The 20,283-nt window shown below is 46.3% G+C and overlaps 1 protein-coding gene across 1 annotated transcript in view; it reads right to left on the bottom strand.

The window, feature by feature from the left end:
* LOC142251095 (cytochrome P450 2G1-like) overlaps positions 1-17,133 on the bottom strand; it is a 31,968-nt gene extending 14,835 nt beyond the window's left edge. Inside the window, exons 1-3 of the mRNA XM_075323608.1 lie at positions 16,920-17,133; positions 16,666-16,828; positions 3,754-3,903 (exon numbers count right to left, since the gene is read on the bottom strand). Coding sequence (XP_075179723.1) covers positions 3,754-3,903; positions 16,666-16,828; positions 16,920-17,087 — 481 coding nt within the window. The 5' untranslated portion in view covers positions 17,088-17,133. The remainder of the gene's footprint in view (positions 1-3,753; positions 3,904-16,665; positions 16,829-16,919) is intronic.
* Between the last annotated feature and the right edge of the window lie 3,150 nt (positions 17,134-20,283).

The following is a 20,283-nucleotide window of genomic DNA, read 5'->3' as shown; positions in this document are numbered from 1 at the left end:
GACGCCAGTTGGGTTGTGCGGCTTTGGTATGGCCGGGCACTGCGAGAGGTCCCAAGGAGTTAGGTGGTGATGCGCAGTGCCCGAGCATTGTCCTCTCGCCTCCCCAACTAGGGCTTGTTCCTGGGGTTGTTGAGGTAGGGATGGTACAGCAGAGAATAATTGAGGCAGAGACAGGACAGGGAGTTTTTACTTTTTACTGGAGCTCTGCAGAGAACAGTCCTGTACACTCCTTACAGCATTTACAATAATGGTGGTCTGACGTGCCCCAATGAGAGGTTGGTTTCTCTGCTGTGTGGTGATTGTGTATTCCTCCTGCTGCCACTTCGCTACCTGGGAATAAGTATCTTGGAATCCTGGGCTTTTCAAGACAGGAAAACTCTGGATCCTTGATCCCTTCCAGCAAGCAGGCGACCTGAATCCTGCTGAAAAACTCACTGTATCTTCTAGAAGTTTCCAGACTCAATCACATCACTGAGCTCTGGGGTAGTTTCACTGCTCCTTATAAAAAGGCTACAAGCAGTCTCTCACCCCATGGGGTCAAAATGATCACAAGAACGGTGATCAAAAATCCCAGAACCACATGGGGGGATCTAGTGAATGACCTGCATAGAGCTGGGACCAGCGTAACAAAGGCTACCATCAGTAACACACTACACCGCCAGGGACTCAGATCCTGCAGTGCCAGAGGTGTACCCCTGCTTAAGCCAGTACATGTCCGGGCCCGTCTGAAGTTTGCTAGAGAGCATTTGGATTATCCAGAAGAGTATTGGGAGAATGTCATATGGTCTGATGAAATCAAAGTAGAGCTGTTTAGTAGAAACACAACTCGTCGTGTTTGGAGGAGACAGAATGCTGAGTTGCATCCAAAAAACACCATACCTACTGTGAAGCATTGGGGTGGCAACATCATGTTTTGGGGCTGTTTCTCTGCAAAGGGACCAGGACAACTGATCCGTGTACATGACAGAATGAATGGGGCTATGTATCGTGAGATTTTGAGTGCAAACCCCTTCCATCAGCAAAGTCATAAAAGATGAAACATGGCTGGGTCTTTCAGCATGATAATGATCCCAAGCACACCGCCAGGACAACAAAGGAGTGGCTTCGTAAGAAACATATGAAGGTTCTGAAGTGGCCTAGCCAGTCTCCAGATCTCAACCCCATAGAAAACCTTTAGAGGGAGTTGAAAGTCCGTGTTGCTCAGCGACAGGCCCAAAACATCACTGCTCTAGAGGTGATCTGCATGGAGGAATGGGCCAACATACCACCAACAGTGTGTGCCAACCTTGTGAAGACTTACAGAAAACGCTTAACCTCTGTCATTGCCAACAAAGGATATAGAACAAAATATTGAGAAGAACTTTTGTTATTGACTAAATACTTATTTTCCACCATAATTTGCAAAAACTTTCTTGTCAAATCAGACGCGGTGATTTTCTGGATTTATTTTCTCATTTTGTCTCTCATAGTTGTGGTCACCTATGATGTCAATTACAGGCCAACCTCATCTTTATAAGTGGGAGAACTTGCACAATTGGGGGCTGACTAAATACTCTTTCCCCCACTGTACCTTTCCAGTCATCAGTTACTGTTCCTTCGTCATTATGTTTTTAATTGCCTTGCGTGATATATGTTTTTAATAGTTATTTTTGTTTAATAAAGTATCATTTTTTTTATCACATCTTGTTCATATTTAATTTTATAGTCTTTATTTGGGTTATATTTTTATAACCTTTTTATGGACTTTTTTGGGTTCTGTGCCTAAAGTGTCCCTAAATTTACCCCTTGTTAAGAGTGCGATCAAAGTGTACAATCTAATTGTGACGCCCTGGACCCCAGGGGTCACAGGTTACTACATTCACCACATACACCCCCTACACTAGAAAGGTACCACCAGTTAACCACATAGACCTGATTGCCTCCCTCAGAGTCAGACAGGCACACCAGGTGGGCGGAGTCAGGCGGAAAGACACGCCCTCCAAGGAGTCTGCTGGTCTGAGGCAGGGAAAACAGAAAACAGTCAGTACAGTACAGTGGAGTGGAGCGTAATGAAGTACAGTTCTGCTCGGGGCCTGGGTTGGAGCCTAGGACCCCCAAGACAGTCAGGCAGGCAGATGGCAGTGACCGCCTGCAGGAGACCGGGAATATGAACTGCGGAACCGTAGGAACCGGGACAGGGTAGTGGCCCGCCGGAACCGAACCGGGAAGCTAACTGGATACCGGAGCACCAGGCAGGGTACTCAGACCCCGAACTAGGCTATATGCCACCACATATACCATATGCCATAATCGAATTAACTGATTGCGGTCTGGACCTCAAGGGTTCATTCCCACCAAAGTCCCGATAGAAGGCAACAGCCCAACCCGTCCGGATAGTAGCCACTGTAAAGACCAGAGATACAACGGACAGTGCCTGCGGGCAAAGGTGCTCCTATGACATGTACACGCCGGGGAGCGGACCACCAGTGCTCAGGCACAGTGGTCAAACTACAACATAGGTGCAGGAGAAAGGCGGACACTGCCAACCTGACTAGGAAGCTGCAGCCGGCTGCGGACCCCGTTCACACCTCCGTTTGGTTTACCAGTGACTCTGTGTGGTTTAATCGTGAGTACACCAGTGCCATCCGGCACCGCACCGCAGCCCTGCGTCCTGCGCCCCTGTAGCACCCCAGCGGGCCCCGGGACTCACACCCGCTACCCACGGAGGGGTCAACACCTAGCTGCGCCACAACACCACCACCCGGGAGCCCCCACCATCATCAGCAGCGGTGGTGCCCACCTTCACCACAACCCATGGGTGGCATCACGAATAACCATCCTAAAAACCAAATACCCACATCCCCCGCGCGTAGCGACATGACCCCCGGGTCCGTGAGAGGCTCGAGCCACCAGCCGTACAACGCGAGCACGGACCCGAGCGGCTCGGCGGTCGCAGCCGAGGCCGCGGGGCGGTACATAATCAGTCCTACAGAATTATATAACAAAATTAACTCTGTTACATCTCATCCTTTCTAAAAATATTCAGTCTATGCCCTTAGTGCTTTTACAGTGGGTGAAATGAATATTGAACAGGTCACCAATTTTCCAAGTAAATTATTTCTAAAGGTGTTATTGACATGAATTTCTCACCAAATGTTGGTATTAATCCAATCCGCACAAGCAAAAAAATCAAACTGATATATATAAATTAAGCATGACACAGGGAAAAAGTATTGAACTCATGAAGAAAGAGAGGTGCAAAAAGCCACAGAAGGTCATGACACCAACTGAGATCTATCAGTGATTAGAAAGCAATTCTGCCATTTAGTGAGAAATAATATCAGCTGGTTCATTTGATGATAAAAAGGTGTCCCATTACCAAGTTGCCACACAAGAAACATCTCATGAAGGGTAAAACCAGTGAGCTGTCTCAAGACCTTTGCAACCTTATTGTTGCAAAGCATACTGATTCCAATGATACTTATTTCACCTGCTGTATGTAGTCATTAAACTTGTAATATTCATATTCTTTTCAGTAGGAGGTCCTGTTGTCCACCATATTTCTACGTGAAATCAAGTCTAGATATATATTTCTGCACTACATCTTGCAAAGCTGACAACAATCCCCATTTTGCAAGGACAATCCAAGGACTGCAAAAGGAGCAGTGTTTAACAAAACAAATCCCAAACTTTATTTAGAAGGCGTTCCTGGGGGGCAGGACTTAAATTTCCCGAATTGTGTGTTCTAAATTTTGGTATGTGTGCCCATCTTACCATTAGAATTCCTAAATTCTTCCACAAGGCATTGTGCTTCTGTTTGAATTTTGGACTCAATACTTTTCTTCCCAAATCCAAAGCTCTTCAATGTCTTCACAGCAAATGTCCGGAGGAGTCTCCATCTTTCGCCATTGCTCAGATTTATGCCTACAAAAGAACAGATCAGAGTATCTGCTACAAGATTGACACGAATATAAACAATAAATGGTATTTGCTTTTGTTTTTTTCTTGATTATATGCAAAAATTACTAAATTGCCAAATTTTGTCTTTAGAAGCTACAGTCCTCTCCAAGGGTACAGCTGTAGAGTAAGACCCATGCACCCATGCACTGGTGGACACTGGTAGACAGAAAAGTGACCCTGTACAAGTACAATATATGGGTCCTTTGCAGTCTAATAGGTCATCATAATGCAAAATTCTAACTGATTTGGAGGTGGAAGTGGGATCCCTTAACTCTGGGGCCCCTGTGCTGCTGCACATGTTTCAGCAGTGACAAGTCCGCCCCTGGACTCTGTTTGTACAGGCTTATGGACCACCCCAGGGGGTTGGGGGATAATACTCATCACCAGGCTGGTGAGGGTCAAGGGATGTCACGGGTGGCTCTGCCCAGTTTCGTGACTTCGAGGTGTCCACGGAGGATAATGGCTGATGGGGATAGTTTGTCTCGTGACACCACCTGCGGTATGCGGCCAGGGAATAGCCGCCGCTACGGTTGCTGTCCTTTGGGGCGGATGATAGTAGCAGCTAAGGTGTTTCTGCTCCCCACAGGTGGAGCGGGCCCCGGGGAGGATGATGGGGGAGTAGTGATGGTGGGCGCCAAAACACAGGGCAACGGCACCGGCAAGGACAGGCAGACATAGTCTCTGCGTGTTCAAGGTTTCTTTACTCACAGTCTTGGTTTACCTGGGAGATGACGGTCATCACCGTGATGGGCCCCAGACGATCCCGAGTAATTCGAGGTTACCGCCGGTGTTTCCACAGTGAGTCCTTTCTGGTTGGGGTCGCCCCAATCCCGGTGCATGGGGAATGTGGAACGGGCGGTGGGTGTTTCTTGCACTCTCTGCAGACCCTGGAATCCCGTGTAGCTGTAGAGAATCCGGGCCGAGCTGTCTGCTCCAAGCCGCGGGTCCTATGGCGCTCCCAGAAGTGTGAGGTAAAAGAAGATTGGATCGAGGTCCCAGGTGTGTCTCTCATCCCAAGCTGTGCCCGAAGTTGACTGGCTAATTGAGAAAATGCTCCTTCCCTTTTCCCCAAGTGGTGCCCACCCCCCAGGTGGTTGTCCTAGTGACTGGGAAAGTCCCATGCTTTGTGATGGCCACCTCCCTATATACTCCAGGCTATCCTCCCAGTGGGAAGATACCTAACTGTGTTTTGTGTGTGAATGTGAGAAGCACCAGCAATTAACCTCTCATTACCCTTGATGAAAACTACTTCTTAAAAAAGATGCAGTACCCTGTGGCGACTGAAGCCTAAGGGGCGCCACACTTCCCCATCATGCAATACAGCTATGACAGGTTATGGATTGTCATACCTTGTATACCGGTAGTCAGTACCTTGACAATCACAGATCAGTGGTTCCCAGTGGAGCACAATTTGTATGGCAGAGTAACTTATGTTTACTTGGTCATTGAACCAGTGGTGTGGCCATTTCTCCAAAATGTCCAAGAAGCCGTTTTTTAGCATGACAATGCAAGGACACTTGTTGTTCATACTACTTTGAGCAGCCTGCATGTCCTAAATGTGCTACCATGGTCTGTAGCGTCTCCAGAATTAGAATGGGTACGGAAAGTATTCATACCCCTTTAAATTTTTCACTCTTTGTTTCATTGCAGCTATTTGGTAAATTCAAAAAAGGTCATTTGTTTTCTCATTAATGTACACTCTGCACCCCATCCCCAATCTTGACGATAAAAAGCAGAAATTTAGAAATTTTTGCAAATTTATTAAACAAGAAAAACTGAAATATCGCATGGTCATAAGTATTCAGATCCTTTCAGGCCTAAAGAATGGTCACAGAGTTGTTCTGAAACCATTCCATTGGTATTTTAGCTGTGTGCTTAGGGTCATTGTCTTTTTGAAAGGGTAACCTTCAGCCAAGTCTGAGGTCCAAAGCACTCTAGAAGAGGTTTTCTTCCAGGATATCTCTGTACTTGGTTGCATTCATCTTTCCTTCAATTGCAGCCAGTCGTCCTGTTCCTCCAGCTGAAAAACACCCCCAAAGCATGATGCTGCTGCCACCACCATGTTTCACTGTTGGGATTGTATTGGGCAGGTGATGAACAGTGCCTGGTTTTCTCCACACATACCACCTAGAATTATCACCAACAAGTTCTACTTTCATCTCATCAGATCAGAAAATCTTATTTCTCATAGTCTGGGTGTCCTTCATGTGTCCTTTGCAAACTCTATGTGGGCTTTCATATGTCTTGCACTGAGGAGAGGCTTCCATTGGGCCACTCTGCCATAAAGGCCCGAATGATAGAGGGCTGCAGTGATAGTTGACTTTGTGGAACTTTCTCCCATCTTCCTACTACATCTCTGGAGCTCAGCCACAGTGATCTTGGGGTTCTTCTTTACCTCTCTCACCAAGGCTCTTCTTCCACGATTGCTGAGTTTGGCTGGACGACCAGGTCTAAGAAGAGTTCTGGTGGTCCCAAACGTCTTCCATTTAAGGATTATGAAGGCCACTGTGCTCTTAGAAACCTTGAGTACTGCAGAAATTTGTTTGTAACCTTGGCCAGATCTGTGCCTTGCTACAATTCTGTCTCTGAGCTCCTTGGGCAGTTCCTTTGACCTCATGATTCTCATTTGGTCTGGCATGCACTGTGAGCTGTGAGGTCTTATATGGACAGGTGTGCGCATTTCCAAATCAAGTCCTATCAGTTTAATTAAACACATCTGGACTCCAATGAAGGAGTAGAACCATCTCAAGGAGGATCACAAGGAAATGGACAGCATTTGACTTAAATATGAGTGTTTGAGCAAAGCGTTTGAATACTTATGACCATGTGATATTTCAGTTTTTGTTGTTTAATAAATTTGCAAAATTTTCCACATTTCTGTTTCTTCTGTATAGATGGGGTGCAGAGTGTACATTAATGAGAAAAAAAATGAACTTTTTTGAATTTACCACATGGCTGCAATGAAACAAAGGGGTCTGAATACATTGAGCACATCTGGCATGTCATTGGTTGGCAATTGCACAGGGAGCTGCCAGCAGTGGATGTTGATGATTTGCTTATTTCTATTGATCCTGGGGTGTCTATAATTCCACCTTTTTACCTTTTTGCTATTGCAATTTCAATGTTGAGGAGTGTGTAATCTGTTTATTTTATATAATCATTTTATGTATTATGTTATGCATTTACATCTTTTGTTACAGTTGTACAGTTCTTTTATAGTCACAGTGAGTGACTGACGACTTTTTTTGTAAGATAGGACAACCCCTTTATTGATAGTGTACAAAATGTATAGTAAAAGTGACAATGTCAATAGATGAGTTAATGTAAAAGTATAGAAAAACCATACCATCCTAAAAATATGAGAGTCTCTAGCAGCAACTGAAGCAACACCTCCATCACTGGCACCTGCTGCCAGAGTAGCAGTACTACCAAATACAGGTCATAATTGTTCTCATTTGCCTTTAGCAAATGTATTAGTGCAGATGAAGGAGAGGATATTATGAATATTTTGCACATAACATGCCTCAGTCACAGCAGCGTTACCTCTGACAGAGACACCATCAGCTTAAGATTGTGTTCTTACCAGAATAGTCTGCCTTATCACAAATGAGCGGTTTGTTATTACCGGGTTATGTGCTGCTATGGTTATGTCATTCGAATATTACGAAGACTGTATGTGTGTTAATGAGCTTGAAACGATACGATACAATCCAAGCAGACCTATGAGTCTTAAGGCTGCTTTACACACAGAGATATCGCTAGCGATATCGTTCGTGAAAGCACCCACCCCCGTCGTTTGCATAACGGGCAAATCGCTGCCTGTGGTGGACAAAATCGCTGGTACCCGTCACACATACTTACCTTCCTAACAACGTTGCTGTGGCCGGCAAACAGCCTCTTTTCTAAGGGGGCAGTTTGTGCAGCGTCACAGTGACGTCACACGGCAGGCGTCCAATAGAAGCAGAGGGGCGGAGAGCAGCCGCATGAAAGTCACGCCCACCTCGTTGCCGGAGTACGCAGGTACGGTGTTGTTCGTTGTTCCTGGGGTGTCACAAGTAGAGATGTGTGCTGCCTCAGGAACGACGAACAACCTGCGACCAAAATCAGCAACGATATTTGAGAAGTGGATGACGTATCAACAATCAATGATTTGGTGAGTATTTTGCATCGTTAGCGGTTGCTCGTACGTGTCACACGCAACGACGTCGTTAACAAGGCCGGATGTGCGTCACGAATTCCGTAATCCCAACGACATCTCGTTAGCGACATCGTTGCGTGTAAAGCCCCTATTTAGGCTTCTTTTACACAATTGTGTAACATGTCCAGATGTTGTCATTTTTTTTCTCTGACAGCACACTGACCTATAGAGTTTCATCAATCCATACACCCATCAGTTTTAAAAACTGATCTGTTTTTTTCTGATCTGTGAGACTCACGGCATGTCCTTTTTTCATCCATTTTATGGATCAGAGATATCTATTAAAGTTTATTGTTATCCATGTAAAATGGATGACAAACTAAAGACAGACTGTGTGCTTCAAAGTGACTCATTCTCGTACTAACAACCCCTGAGGAAGTCAGATAAGTGACGAAAAGCGCGTCGGGAGGAAGGTGGACGGACTTTACAGACCCTGCATAAGGTATTTACTGTCCTGTTACATTGCTTCACTGAGTGAATTCGGGTGTAGCACTCATGCTGGTGCCATTTAACCGAGCATTTTACAAACAACTGCTATACATATAAATGTTATCTTATTGATGCCTGTTATTTAAGGCATGAGTTTGTTCATTTGAAAATATACTGTATAAATAAGTATTATTTGAACATATATGCACTTTCTCAGACAAGCACTTTATTGATATCTATTTATTTTTTCTATTCCTTCAGTTTTTTGTTGTTTGCATCTAACTACTTATATATAGTGTCCACCCATATCCTGTCCACCGCCATTAACTTGAAAACGGCGGCAGCTATAGGCATAGAAGTGGTGTCTAGGTATAGTAAAGTAGTAATGCGCTACACAATGAAACCACCTATAGCGCCACCTGGTGGAAAACAAACGAGTTAGCATTTTTATCTCGAAAACGGAATGAAATAGATAAAAAAGGGAATTGAAAAATTGTAGGGCATCATCAATTCAATACGAATCGACACCTTGCATACAGAAATGCTATGATATGAAACCCATGACTCCCCTAAAACATTGAATGCTAGTCACGCATATGGCGCTCATTTAACTTTGATGCTCAAAGTGGCCACCGTCAGCTGCAATGCACATCTGGACTCTGCACAGCATACTGTATCTTGCTGCACGCTGTGCAATATGGCAGGTGACACGTTTGCACACGCATCTGTGATACGTCGTCGTAGGTCCTGCAATGTTGGTGGAGGGGTCGCATACACCTGCTGTTTGATGTGACCTCACAGAAAGAAGTTCAATGGGGTCAGGTGTGGTGAGTGGAGGCCACTCCACACAGCCACCATACCCAATGACTTGTAGGAAGGTTTCCATGAGGTATCGCTTCACGTCCGCAGCCTTGTGAGTTTTACACGTTCTAATCATAGCATTTCTGTATGCAAGGTGTCGATTCATATTGAATTGATGATGCCCTACAACTTTGTAATTCCCTTTTTTTCTCTATCTCGTTCCGTTTTCGAGATAAAAATGCTAACTCCGTTGTTTTCCACCAGGGGGCGCTATAGGGGGTTTCATTGCGTAGCGCATGGTTACTTTACTATACCTAGACACCACTTCCATGCCTATAGCTGCCGCTGTTCTCAAGTTAATGACGGTGGCAGGATATGGGTGGACACACTGTATAGCTTACTATATAGCTATCTATTGCCTTCAGTGGTCCTTTATATAATAATCCTATCCGTTCCTGCTTTTTGGAGTTACCATGTCTTTATAAGCACGTTGTTCCCAGTAACTATAATAGGAAATTTGTTTAAATTATTTTTTAAAAATTTTCTAAATAAAATATATGCTTTTAAATTTCTATGTTTAATGATTTTTTAACTCTTGTGAATGGCATCTTGCTTGTTACTTTTTCTCGAGAGGATTTTTGAAATATTTATAGCATTTATGACATCTTATTTAGGGAATTTTTGATTATGCAAAGTTTGGTCTGAGTTTCATCCATTTTCAACTATTCCATTGCTAAGGGTCAATGGGTAAAAAAAAAATTCAGCTAGGGTACCTGCTTCAGGGAAAAAAAAATGGGGGAAAAAACGGAAGCAGCTAGGATGACGTCTAAAAAAAAAAATCAGTCTGTTTCCCATGCATGGTAACATTCACATGTGGATGCATAACACACAGGTAACTGGAGACTTTGCAGTAATATGACTCACAGGACATCGATTTATTGTGAAACAAATTTTGGGAAAATATTTATTGAATGTGGAAAATTGAAATTTCAAAAGAATTTATAATCTCTAAGGGGGACTTCGCACGTTGCAACATCGCTACTGCGATATCGTCGGGGTCAAATCGAAAGTGACCCACATCCGGCGCCAGTAACGACGTCGCAACGTGTAAAGCCTAGATGCGCCGATAAACGATAGCAAAAGCGCCCGAAATCGGTGATCTGTGTAGTGTCGATCATATACATAATGTCGCACCAATAGGAGATACGATGTTGTTCCTCGTTCCTGCGGAAGCACACATCACTGTGTGTGAAGCCGCAGGAGCGAGGAACATCTCCTTACCTGCCTCCACTGCTATGCGGAAGGAAGGAGGTGGGCGGGATGTTTACGTACCGCTCATCTACGCCCCTCCGCTTCTATTGGCCACTTCTATTGTGACGTCGCTGTGACGTCACAGGGCAGGTAAGTGCGTGTGAAGCTGCCATAGCGATAATGTTCGCTACGGCAGCTATCACAAGATATTGCATGTGCGACGGGGCGGGTACTATTGCGCTCGGCATTGCTATCATCGGCTAGCGATGTGGCAGAGTGCAAAGTACCCCTAAATCTGAATAGATAGATAGATTACATAGATAGATGGATAGATAATAGAAAGCAATTAGTAAAACTTATTCTTGCAGGAAGGTCAAATGGATTTTTTAGGAAATACAGTATATGATTGATAGCAATCCTAGTAAGTTTACAGAGAACCTTATGTTGCAATGTTGGCTATATGAGGTTACCATTGGTCTCCTTGTGCATGAGTCATCATACGCTCCTGACCAGCCAACACCATTGGCAGTATGCAGCAAACATGGGTTCCCAGCCCACACGGCCGTAGTCCACACACTCAGCCAGGAACAGGTATTTCATGTAGCATGCCAGGTACCCGAAGTCAATCCTTCGCCCACTACTATCGCCATATTCCACTCTACACTTATCATAGTGTGTCGCCCTGGACAAGCCATGGGACACAGGTAACAACACACACCCCCACCCCCAGCAGTTCACAGCAGACATCCCCAAAGTGACCTGCTTTCTGCCTCGGGCTCAGACTGACACACCAGGTGGGCGGAGTCAGGAGATGGGAACGCCCACCCTGGAGTGAGCTGGCCTGAGGCAGGAAACAAGCCCAGTCAAGTCCTAGGAGAGGAAGAGAGAAGGTCTGCAGAGAGGCAGACATAGCCAGGGGCCTAGGTTGGAGCCTAGGGCCTCGTACAGAGAGTCCGGCAGACGCTAGGTGCCGTCTGCAGGGAGCCGGGGAGACAGCTGGTGGAACCGCAGGTAGCCGGGGCTGGGCAGTGGCCCCCCGGTACTGAATCGGGGAGCCAGCTGGAAGCCGGAGTGCAGGAGAAGGGTGCACGGAAGTGGAAGAAAGGACTTACATCACCAAACTGGGTCAGGGGAGAAACAACAACCACAGCCGTCTGTGGGTACCCGTCCATCCAGCCGAGTGTTTTACTAAGAACTGTGTCCTGATTTCTGGCTGAGTGAGTACCATCGTGCCGCAAGGCACAGCGCTGCCCCCGCGTCCCTGCGCCCACCAAGCCCTGCATCTCCCACCTCATCACTGGGCCCCGGGATCACCAACCCCTACCCACGGAGGGGCAACACAACAACTGGCTGCTCCATACCATCCTTCCCGGGATCCCCATACAGAGCAGTGGTGGTGCCAACAAATCACAACAACCGTGGGTGGCGTCACGGACAATAAACCATCCCCACACCCAACAACCCCCTTTCACTCACGGGTGAGGAGCGCCGCTAGAGTCCCCGGGATCCGGCTCACCGCTCGAGCCACCGAGCAGCAGCAGGCCGCAGCAGCCGCGGCAGCCGGACCCGAGCAGCAGAGGGAGAGCGCGGCGTCCCCTCCTCCGCCCGCGACAACTGTCTGCAGGATGAAGCTTTGCCAACAGAAGATCTGAGTGTTGCAAGAAAGGCAAGGGCCATGTTGAAGATGGCTACGACTGTGAAGTTCAAGATAGCGCTGAGCATCAACTTTAAGATGATGGATGATGGCACAGTTCTCAAAGAAGACCCCACCTTTTGTAGGCAGCGACAGAGCAGAAGGGCATGAATATCTGGCCAGCCCTCGAGAGGCTATGCCCATCAACAGAAATCCCACGCCTGGAGATGCCAGCCCATGATGATCATTGTCTGCACCATCGGACAAAGAAGAAGATTTGCCCATCACAGTGTCATAGCATGGAATGGGTGGACACCTGGTGGAAACAGAAGGGTGAACCAGAAGATACCCCATCCTATTTGAGGTGGAGCCAAACAAATGGCCACCAAGGAGTGAGCTGTCGGCACCATTTTGTGAAGAGAAGTTGGAGAGAAAAGTGAAAATGGAAAATGAAAGCACTTCCTTGGAGGCTGTGAGTGGGACCAAGACTCAGGATACTCTTCCCAGTAGGGAGTTGAAAATGCTCCATCCACAGAGACAGGACCCTACGTCAGCACAATTCTCCAGGGGCCATCTCTGGTCAGGGTAGCTGGAGCCAGTCAGTTCCTAGAACCCATGTTCAAATAATTTTATGTAGGTCATAGTTCCAGTTGTATTTTTGTCCCGCCAATGAGCCAAGCATCTGGAGGTGCCCAGGCTCAGCTACTAGCTAATCACACAGTGACATTGCTGGAACCCTTGATTTCTGGAAGACAGCCAGAAAAAAGACTGGGAGTCAAGGAACCCAGCAATGGGAACATCCCGACTGTGATTGAGGCGAAGAAGTTGCATTGGACATGGGACAGGAGACATCTCTAATTGCTCGCAAGAATATTTGGGACCTGGTGGCCCCAAACCCCATGGTCTTTGTTTATTGGTCAAGCCAATCGCAGGTCTCAGATCTCTTACTTGCCCAACATTCTAGTGATGCCAATACCGTTCCTTGCCGCAGGTGGTTCCTAGTAACATGGCTGGGCACTTTAAAAGGAACAAGAGTAAATAAGGAGATGACTGAAGATTCTTGTTGTGCCTGTTGCACCCTTGACAGGGATAGTTGCTGAAATCCCTGAGGGATGGCAAATTTGGGACTCTTTGTTGTTGGCTGTGGATGACCAAAGAAGTCTGAGTGACCTCTCCCTTTGTTTTTGTTGTGAACGTAGCACCTTTACTTGCTGGCATGAGGAGTTCTGAGCCACAAGAAAGACCTACATTCTTCACCCTGGAATTCGCTCAGCCAGTGTAGTGTATAATAAATGTCAAAGGTATAGTATTTATATTAGAAGGTTGTGAACAGCATTGTAACATGACAGCGATCCACGAACAGATAGGCCCTCAGACTGTGGAAGCTGGAGAACGGAATCCTAATATTCAGGCCTCTAAACCAGCAGGGTACTGGTTGACTTTTACTGATGCAAGACTCCAGTGGCCATGTCGCTTAGCTGTCAAGGTACTGGGTTAACTTCTACTGGTGTGTGACATAGTCAATCAAACCAGTGGTGTACTACTAGGCATCCGGTGTGCTAAGCTTTACTCCAGTCGTAATGAGAACATGGGGAGACTGGATATAAGACTGCAGGAATGGAAAGTGACTGCCATGGTGAGCACTGTAATGCTGAACTGGGTTGCATTGGGACTCACTGACCCAATTAGATCGGATGCAACCCAGAGGCAAGTTGAACTGTGTTTGTTAATGCAAAGTGAAAATGTAATGTACTGGAAGATATGTGCCCTCCATCTGGAGTGTAAAGTTGTGAGCAACAATGAACCATCAAGTAAAAAGTTGTGGTTTAAAGTGGTCTTGTGTATGTGAGTCGTCATCCACTCTTGGCCAACTGACACCAATGGCAGTATGTGGCCTACATGGGTTTCCAGCCCATATGGCCAAAGTTATCGCACCCAGCCAGGACCAGGAATTTCATGTAGGGTGTCGGGGTGTCCAGCGTCAATCCCTTGCCCACAACTACCGCCATATGTCACTCTACATGTCTTAGCACAATAATAAAAATGTCATCTGTCTTATAGAGATCCAAAGTACCAGCGCTCGGAAATTGGGCTTTGAAGCCTCATAGAAATAGTTAAGAGGTGTGTCTGTATATTTGTGCCGCCCCGTGCCAGCAGGCAGCGCTGCTCGGATCCGGACCCGCTGCGTGGCTCAAGGGATACTCCGGACCCGGGGGTCACACGGACACGCCGAATGAAAAGGGGAACGTTGTTGTACAGCTTTGACCGTATTTGGTTCGTGATGCCACCCACGGTGTGTGGTGAAGTGGGACACCACTGCTGCTGTGGTGGGATACCCGGGGGAGATGTAATGACAGTCGGATGTCAACCCCTCTGTAGGTAGGGATGGTTGCCCTGGGGCCCAGTTTCTCTGTGCAGGGTATGGCGATGGCAGGGGCTTGCGCGCCCGGCTGGACCAGGGGATGGTTGGTTACTCACAAGTAAAAGAATCACACGAGTCCTTTGGTAAACCAAGGTGCTGGTGGCCGGCCGCTGTGGCTGGTTGTACTCTGGTCCCCCACCCAGACTGATGGTCACCGTCTTCTCCTCTGCACTAGTTGTGGTCGTGTTTTTAGAGTTCCCGGTATGGAACACGGGAGTCCGCTCCCTGCTTTCTGTGTGCCTGAGGAGCCGTGCCCGCTGACGCTGACCCGTGGGATCTATGGGCCCTTGCGGTCGCCTTATCCCTCTCTGTGGGTGGTTGTCTGCTTTTAAGACTTTGGTTGGGACAGGACCTATAATCCTGCCCTCAATTGGTTGATTAGCTAGGCCGTTGGTTCCAGTCCTGGCTTCAGGGTGTGAGTACCCCCTCTGTGCACGGTTTCCGGTCAGGTCTCCAGTGTCGGTACCGGCGGCTTTCAACCCTGCTCTGGTCCTCCTCGGATCTGCTGAGCCATCTTCCCGTCTCCTGCTGACGGAGACCACCGTCTGCCACCTAGCCAAGGTACCAGGGCTCCGACCCTGGCACCGTTCAACTTGAACTTCTCCTCCGCTGGAGCTACACCTAGCTCCAGTCCACACTCCTCTCAACTTGAACTACAGACTAGACTAGACTAGACTAGACTAGACTGTTTGCTTTCCCGCCCCGGGCTGTCTAGACCCCTAGGTGGGCGTTCCCTAACCGCCTAGTCCCACCCACTGCTGTGCCTGTCTTGCCCTAAGAGGGGGGGACTAGGGTTTCAGGTCGGCTGTATGTGACGTAGGTGAGGGAAGGTGTTATGCGGGGGCTTATTGTGTGGCTACCTGGTTTTTCCAGGGCGTCACATATTGATATGCTCTGATTGCACTTGCAGGCTAATCTGCATGTGGCTTTTAAGCTTGACTTCTCAGCACTGGCTCTTTGCATTACTACAAAACAGGTATCATTTGTAAGGAACAATATTTAACACACAAACCAGATGAAGCTCCTTAGATGTCCACAACTTACAATAGCATATGCGTTTGTCTTGGACACCAGACACAAATATTTCTGACATTTGCTGTAACGTATCTTGTTCTGCTAGCATGTGAATCTGTGAACTTGGTTCTCCTTTTCCCATGGCGGTGATCCCAGATATAGTCTTGACTCTGTTTACTCTGTTGGACATTGTGTTACACATTAACCAATTTCTTCACCAGTAGGTACAGATGAGCAGATTTTTTTGGCCAATTCCATAATGTAACAGTAAAAATATAGAGTAGTTCTTACTCCTTAAAGAGAACCTGTCACTTTATTCATGTTGCCTATCACAGCCGCCCATCACAATCTGGCCTCTAGATGCCCCACTCCAGTGTATTCATAGGTCTCTCATATGTGTAGACATTGGGATAGCCATGTTAATCAACTGGAGAGGGCGCGAGGAGAAGCCAGCTAGAGGCCACTTCGGACATCTGGTCACTCCATGTTTTGAGTGGATGGGGTGAAAAAATATCTATAAAACCATACCTCTACTTCCATATTAAAAAAAATATGGCTTCCTTTAGATTCATCCTTAAAGGGTAAGAAAATCCACAAAAAAGATATGGTTTGGTTTACCACTCTGCTCAAGCTCTGAGGAGCCACTCATTGCTTTTGCCTCCTCATTTAGACAATTAATGTGGTCTCAGATCTCTTACAGATCTAAACTACTGATATGTGGCTAAAAAATATCAAAGTTTTATTTAAAGTTTAGTTACCTTTTAGGAAAGTAATATGTTGGCCCATCCTAAAATGATAAAGAGTTCTGCCAATAACCTATACATCTATGCTCAACACTGAGGCTTCTACTTGGGGTTCCTGTTTATGTTCTACGATTGGAAATCAATAGATGTCTACTATGATAATTTTGTATAGATTATTATCCTTGTTGTCCTTAATTTTCCTAAATATAGAATAGTGTTTAAATGTTTTGCTTACCGTAACCCTGGACATACTTCTCCATTATAGGCATGTGTCCTCGTGCACCAAATACTTCACCTTGATCAATAAGTGCCTCCTTCATTGCGTTGTACCCACAGATAACAACCACTCGCCGAGAACCAAAGTAAAGGGTATATACTGCTCCATACTGAGACCAGAGCTGAAAAACAAGTTACACATCCACATGATTCCAAAATGTGTATATAATAAATCTAAACTATTTCTTTCGATAGTAGATAAAGTCAACGGACCTTCATGAGAGAATTAACCAGCTCCCCTCTCCGAATGTGCAGCAACGTTCCTACGAGAGGCAGGGGTGTAGGACCAGGAGGTAGGTTACGTTTTCTGTAAAAGGTGTCCCATGAGGAGTAGATGATAATGCATATGAGGATCAGGATCCCTGTTAATGTGATGTCCATGTTCACAGACCTAGATCCTACATCTACTACTAATACCTCACCTGCCAAAAATCCTAGCAAGGAATACTGGAGGCACGACGAGGCGGAGACAACATGGTCAGGTCGCTCTAGGCTTGATTTTAACTTATTAACAACTTTTATACATGGATTATTTTGTCCTGTAATACATTAAGCTTTTATTTTCCTTCTTTCAATAGCAAGCAAACTTATTATACCCCATTGCAAATTAGGTTTATTAGCAAACTTTACGAACTTCTCCAAATTCAGCTCAAAATGCCACTTTTATTACTACTATTACTATTATCAACAAGCTGGCTGTTATGACCTGCTGCAAACGTGATGTACAGGTGCATCTCAATAAATTAGAATATCATCAAAAGGTTAAGTTATTTCAGTAATTCAATACAAAAAGGGAAACATAACTTATATAGTCACTACACACAGCGGGATCTATTCTTATATATTATATAGAGCCATTACACACAGAGGGATCTATTTCTATATATTATATAAAGTCATTAAACACAAAGATCTATTTCTATATATTATATAGTCATTACACACAGAGGGATCAATTTCTATATATTATATAGCATCATTACACACAGAGGGATCTATTTCTATATATTATATAGCATCATTACACACAGAGGGATCTATTTCTATATATTATATAGCATCATTACACACAGAGGGATCTATTTCTATATATTATATAGTCATTACACACAGAGGGATCTATTCCTATAATATAGAGTCATTACACACAGCGGAATCTATTCCTATATATTATATAGAGTCATTACACACAGAGGGATCTATTCCTATAATATAGAGTCATTACACACAGCGGAATCTATTCCTATATATTATATAGAGTCATTACACACAGAGGGCTCTATTCCTATATATTATATAGAGTCATTACACACAGAGGGAACTATTTCTATATATTATATAGTCATTACACACAGAGGGATCTATTTCTATATATTATATAGTCATTACACAGAGGGATCTATTTCTATATATTATATTGAGTCATTACACACAGAGTGATCTATTCCAATATATTATATAGAGTCATTACACACAGCGGAATCTATTCCTATATATTATATAGAGTCATTACACACAGAGGGATCTATTCCTATAATATAGAGTCATTATACACAGCGGAATCTATTCCTATATATTATATAGAGTCATTACACACAGAGGGCTCTATTCCTATATATTATATAGAGTCATTACACACAGAGAGGTCTATTTCTATATATTATATAAAGTCATTACACACAGAGAGATCTATTTCTATATATTATATAGTCATTACACACAGAGGGATCTATTTCTATATATTATATAGTCATTACACAGAGGGATATATTTCTATATATTATATAGAGTCATTACACACAGAGGGATCTATTTCTATATATTATATAGAGTCATTGCACACAGAGTAATCTATTCCTATATATTATATAGAGTCTTCAAAGCAGGAGAGGAGAAGGGGTTAACACCGCGCATTTGTGGCGCTCTGGACTAGTTAGGTCGTCACAGGTAACACACACACACACACCCATCCCCTGGACAGTAACATTAGCCAAACACAAAACCCTTGTTGCCTCCCCCCAGGGTCTGATGTCCACACCAGGTGGGGCGGAGCCAGGCGGTTAGCCCCACCTACTGAGGAGTTCACAGGCCTGGAGGTGGGAAAAGCAGTGAGACCAGTTGAGTTGAGGAGGTTGAAGTGAGAGGAGTGAAGTGGAGAGTGTCTGGGTTGGTGGCCCAGGCACTGACAACAAGGTTGGCAGACGGTGGTGGCCGTCTGCAGGAGTGGTGGATCGACGCGGAACCGTAGGACCGGGGTCGGGCGGTGGCCTGCCGATACCGACCAGGGAGCAGAGTGAAGCCAGCACACACAGGAAAGGCCATCGGACCCCGACTAGGCTTGGAGTCGCCGTCAACAGTCAAATCTGAGAGTAACAGGAACCCCAGGGGTTTCCTAACAGCCAAAGACCCGTTAGAAGGCAACCGTCCGCACCGTGAGGGTATACAGCCACCGCCAACGGCTAGAGACCCAAGAGCCAGCGCCTGCAGGCAAACGGGCTCCTCCGGTATCCATACACCGGGGAGCGGACTACCGTTGGGAACCCATCGTAGTCAAAACACTACATAAAGGTGCAGGGAAAGACAGCCGCCATCACCTGTCCGGGGAGAGACACTGCAGCCGGCTGCGGGACCCATCCATCCAGCCGTTTGGTTTACCGGAGACTTTGTGCATCTCTTGCTGAGTGAGTACACTTGTGCCATCCGGCACCGCGCCTCGCTGTCCCTGCAACCCTGCACCTCACCTACCCTGCCTCCCCGTCGCACCACCGGGGACTGGGACCACCGACCCCTACCCACGGAGGGAGAAAACAACATCCCAGCTGCTCCCTACCATCGCTCCTGGGATTCCCGTCACCATTCACCACGACCCGTGGGTGGCGTCACGGACTAAATCCCCCAAACCAACCACCCTTGTCACTCACGGGCGAGGAGCGCCGCTCGAGTCCCCGGATCAGGCCCACCGCTCGAGCCACCGAGCAGCAGCCGCAGCAGCGCCGGACCCGAGCATTAGCGAGCGCAGCGCCCCGCCGCCCGCGACACATTCACCATAAAAGATGTAAAATTGTTGATTAAATAATAATTTTATTCCATAGGTCTACGCTTTTCGAGGTATGGAATCTCTTCCTCAGGACCAAAAATCAACAGGGTAAAGCCGGTAATACTGCTTGTAGAAGTAGTTGTTGCGTCCAGGGGACAGACCAAGGCAAGGGACTGCTCGAGATGCTCGGATCCGGGGTCGTGGCGGTGGCTCGAGGAGAAACCGGACCCGGGCCTGAGCACCCATCTGTCGCCCGCAAGTGAAAAGGGGGGTTTATTACATAGGGAGGGTTTAGTCAGTGACGCCACCCGTGGTGTGCGATGATTGTTGGTGACACCGCCGCTGCCACTGGGAGTGATGCCCGGGACCGGTGGAGTGGGGCAGCTGGATGTTATCTCCTCCACGGGTAGGGGAGGTGTTGTCCCGGGGCCCCAATGCAGGTGGGATGGTGCTGCGGAGCGCAATCTGCAGGGTTGGACCAGATGGTGTTGGTGTACTCACAGTTCCTGAATAACTTCACACAGAGTCCAGATGGTAAAC

Source organism: Anomaloglossus baeobatrachus, chromosome 9 (assembly GCF_048569485.1).
Source record: "Anomaloglossus baeobatrachus isolate aAnoBae1 chromosome 9, aAnoBae1.hap1, whole genome shotgun sequence".
Taxonomy (NCBI): Eukaryota; Metazoa; Chordata; class Amphibia; order Anura; family Aromobatidae; genus Anomaloglossus; species Anomaloglossus baeobatrachus.
The sequence above is the reverse complement of the archived record's forward strand: the minus strand, read 5'-3'. Positions and strand labels throughout refer to the sequence as shown.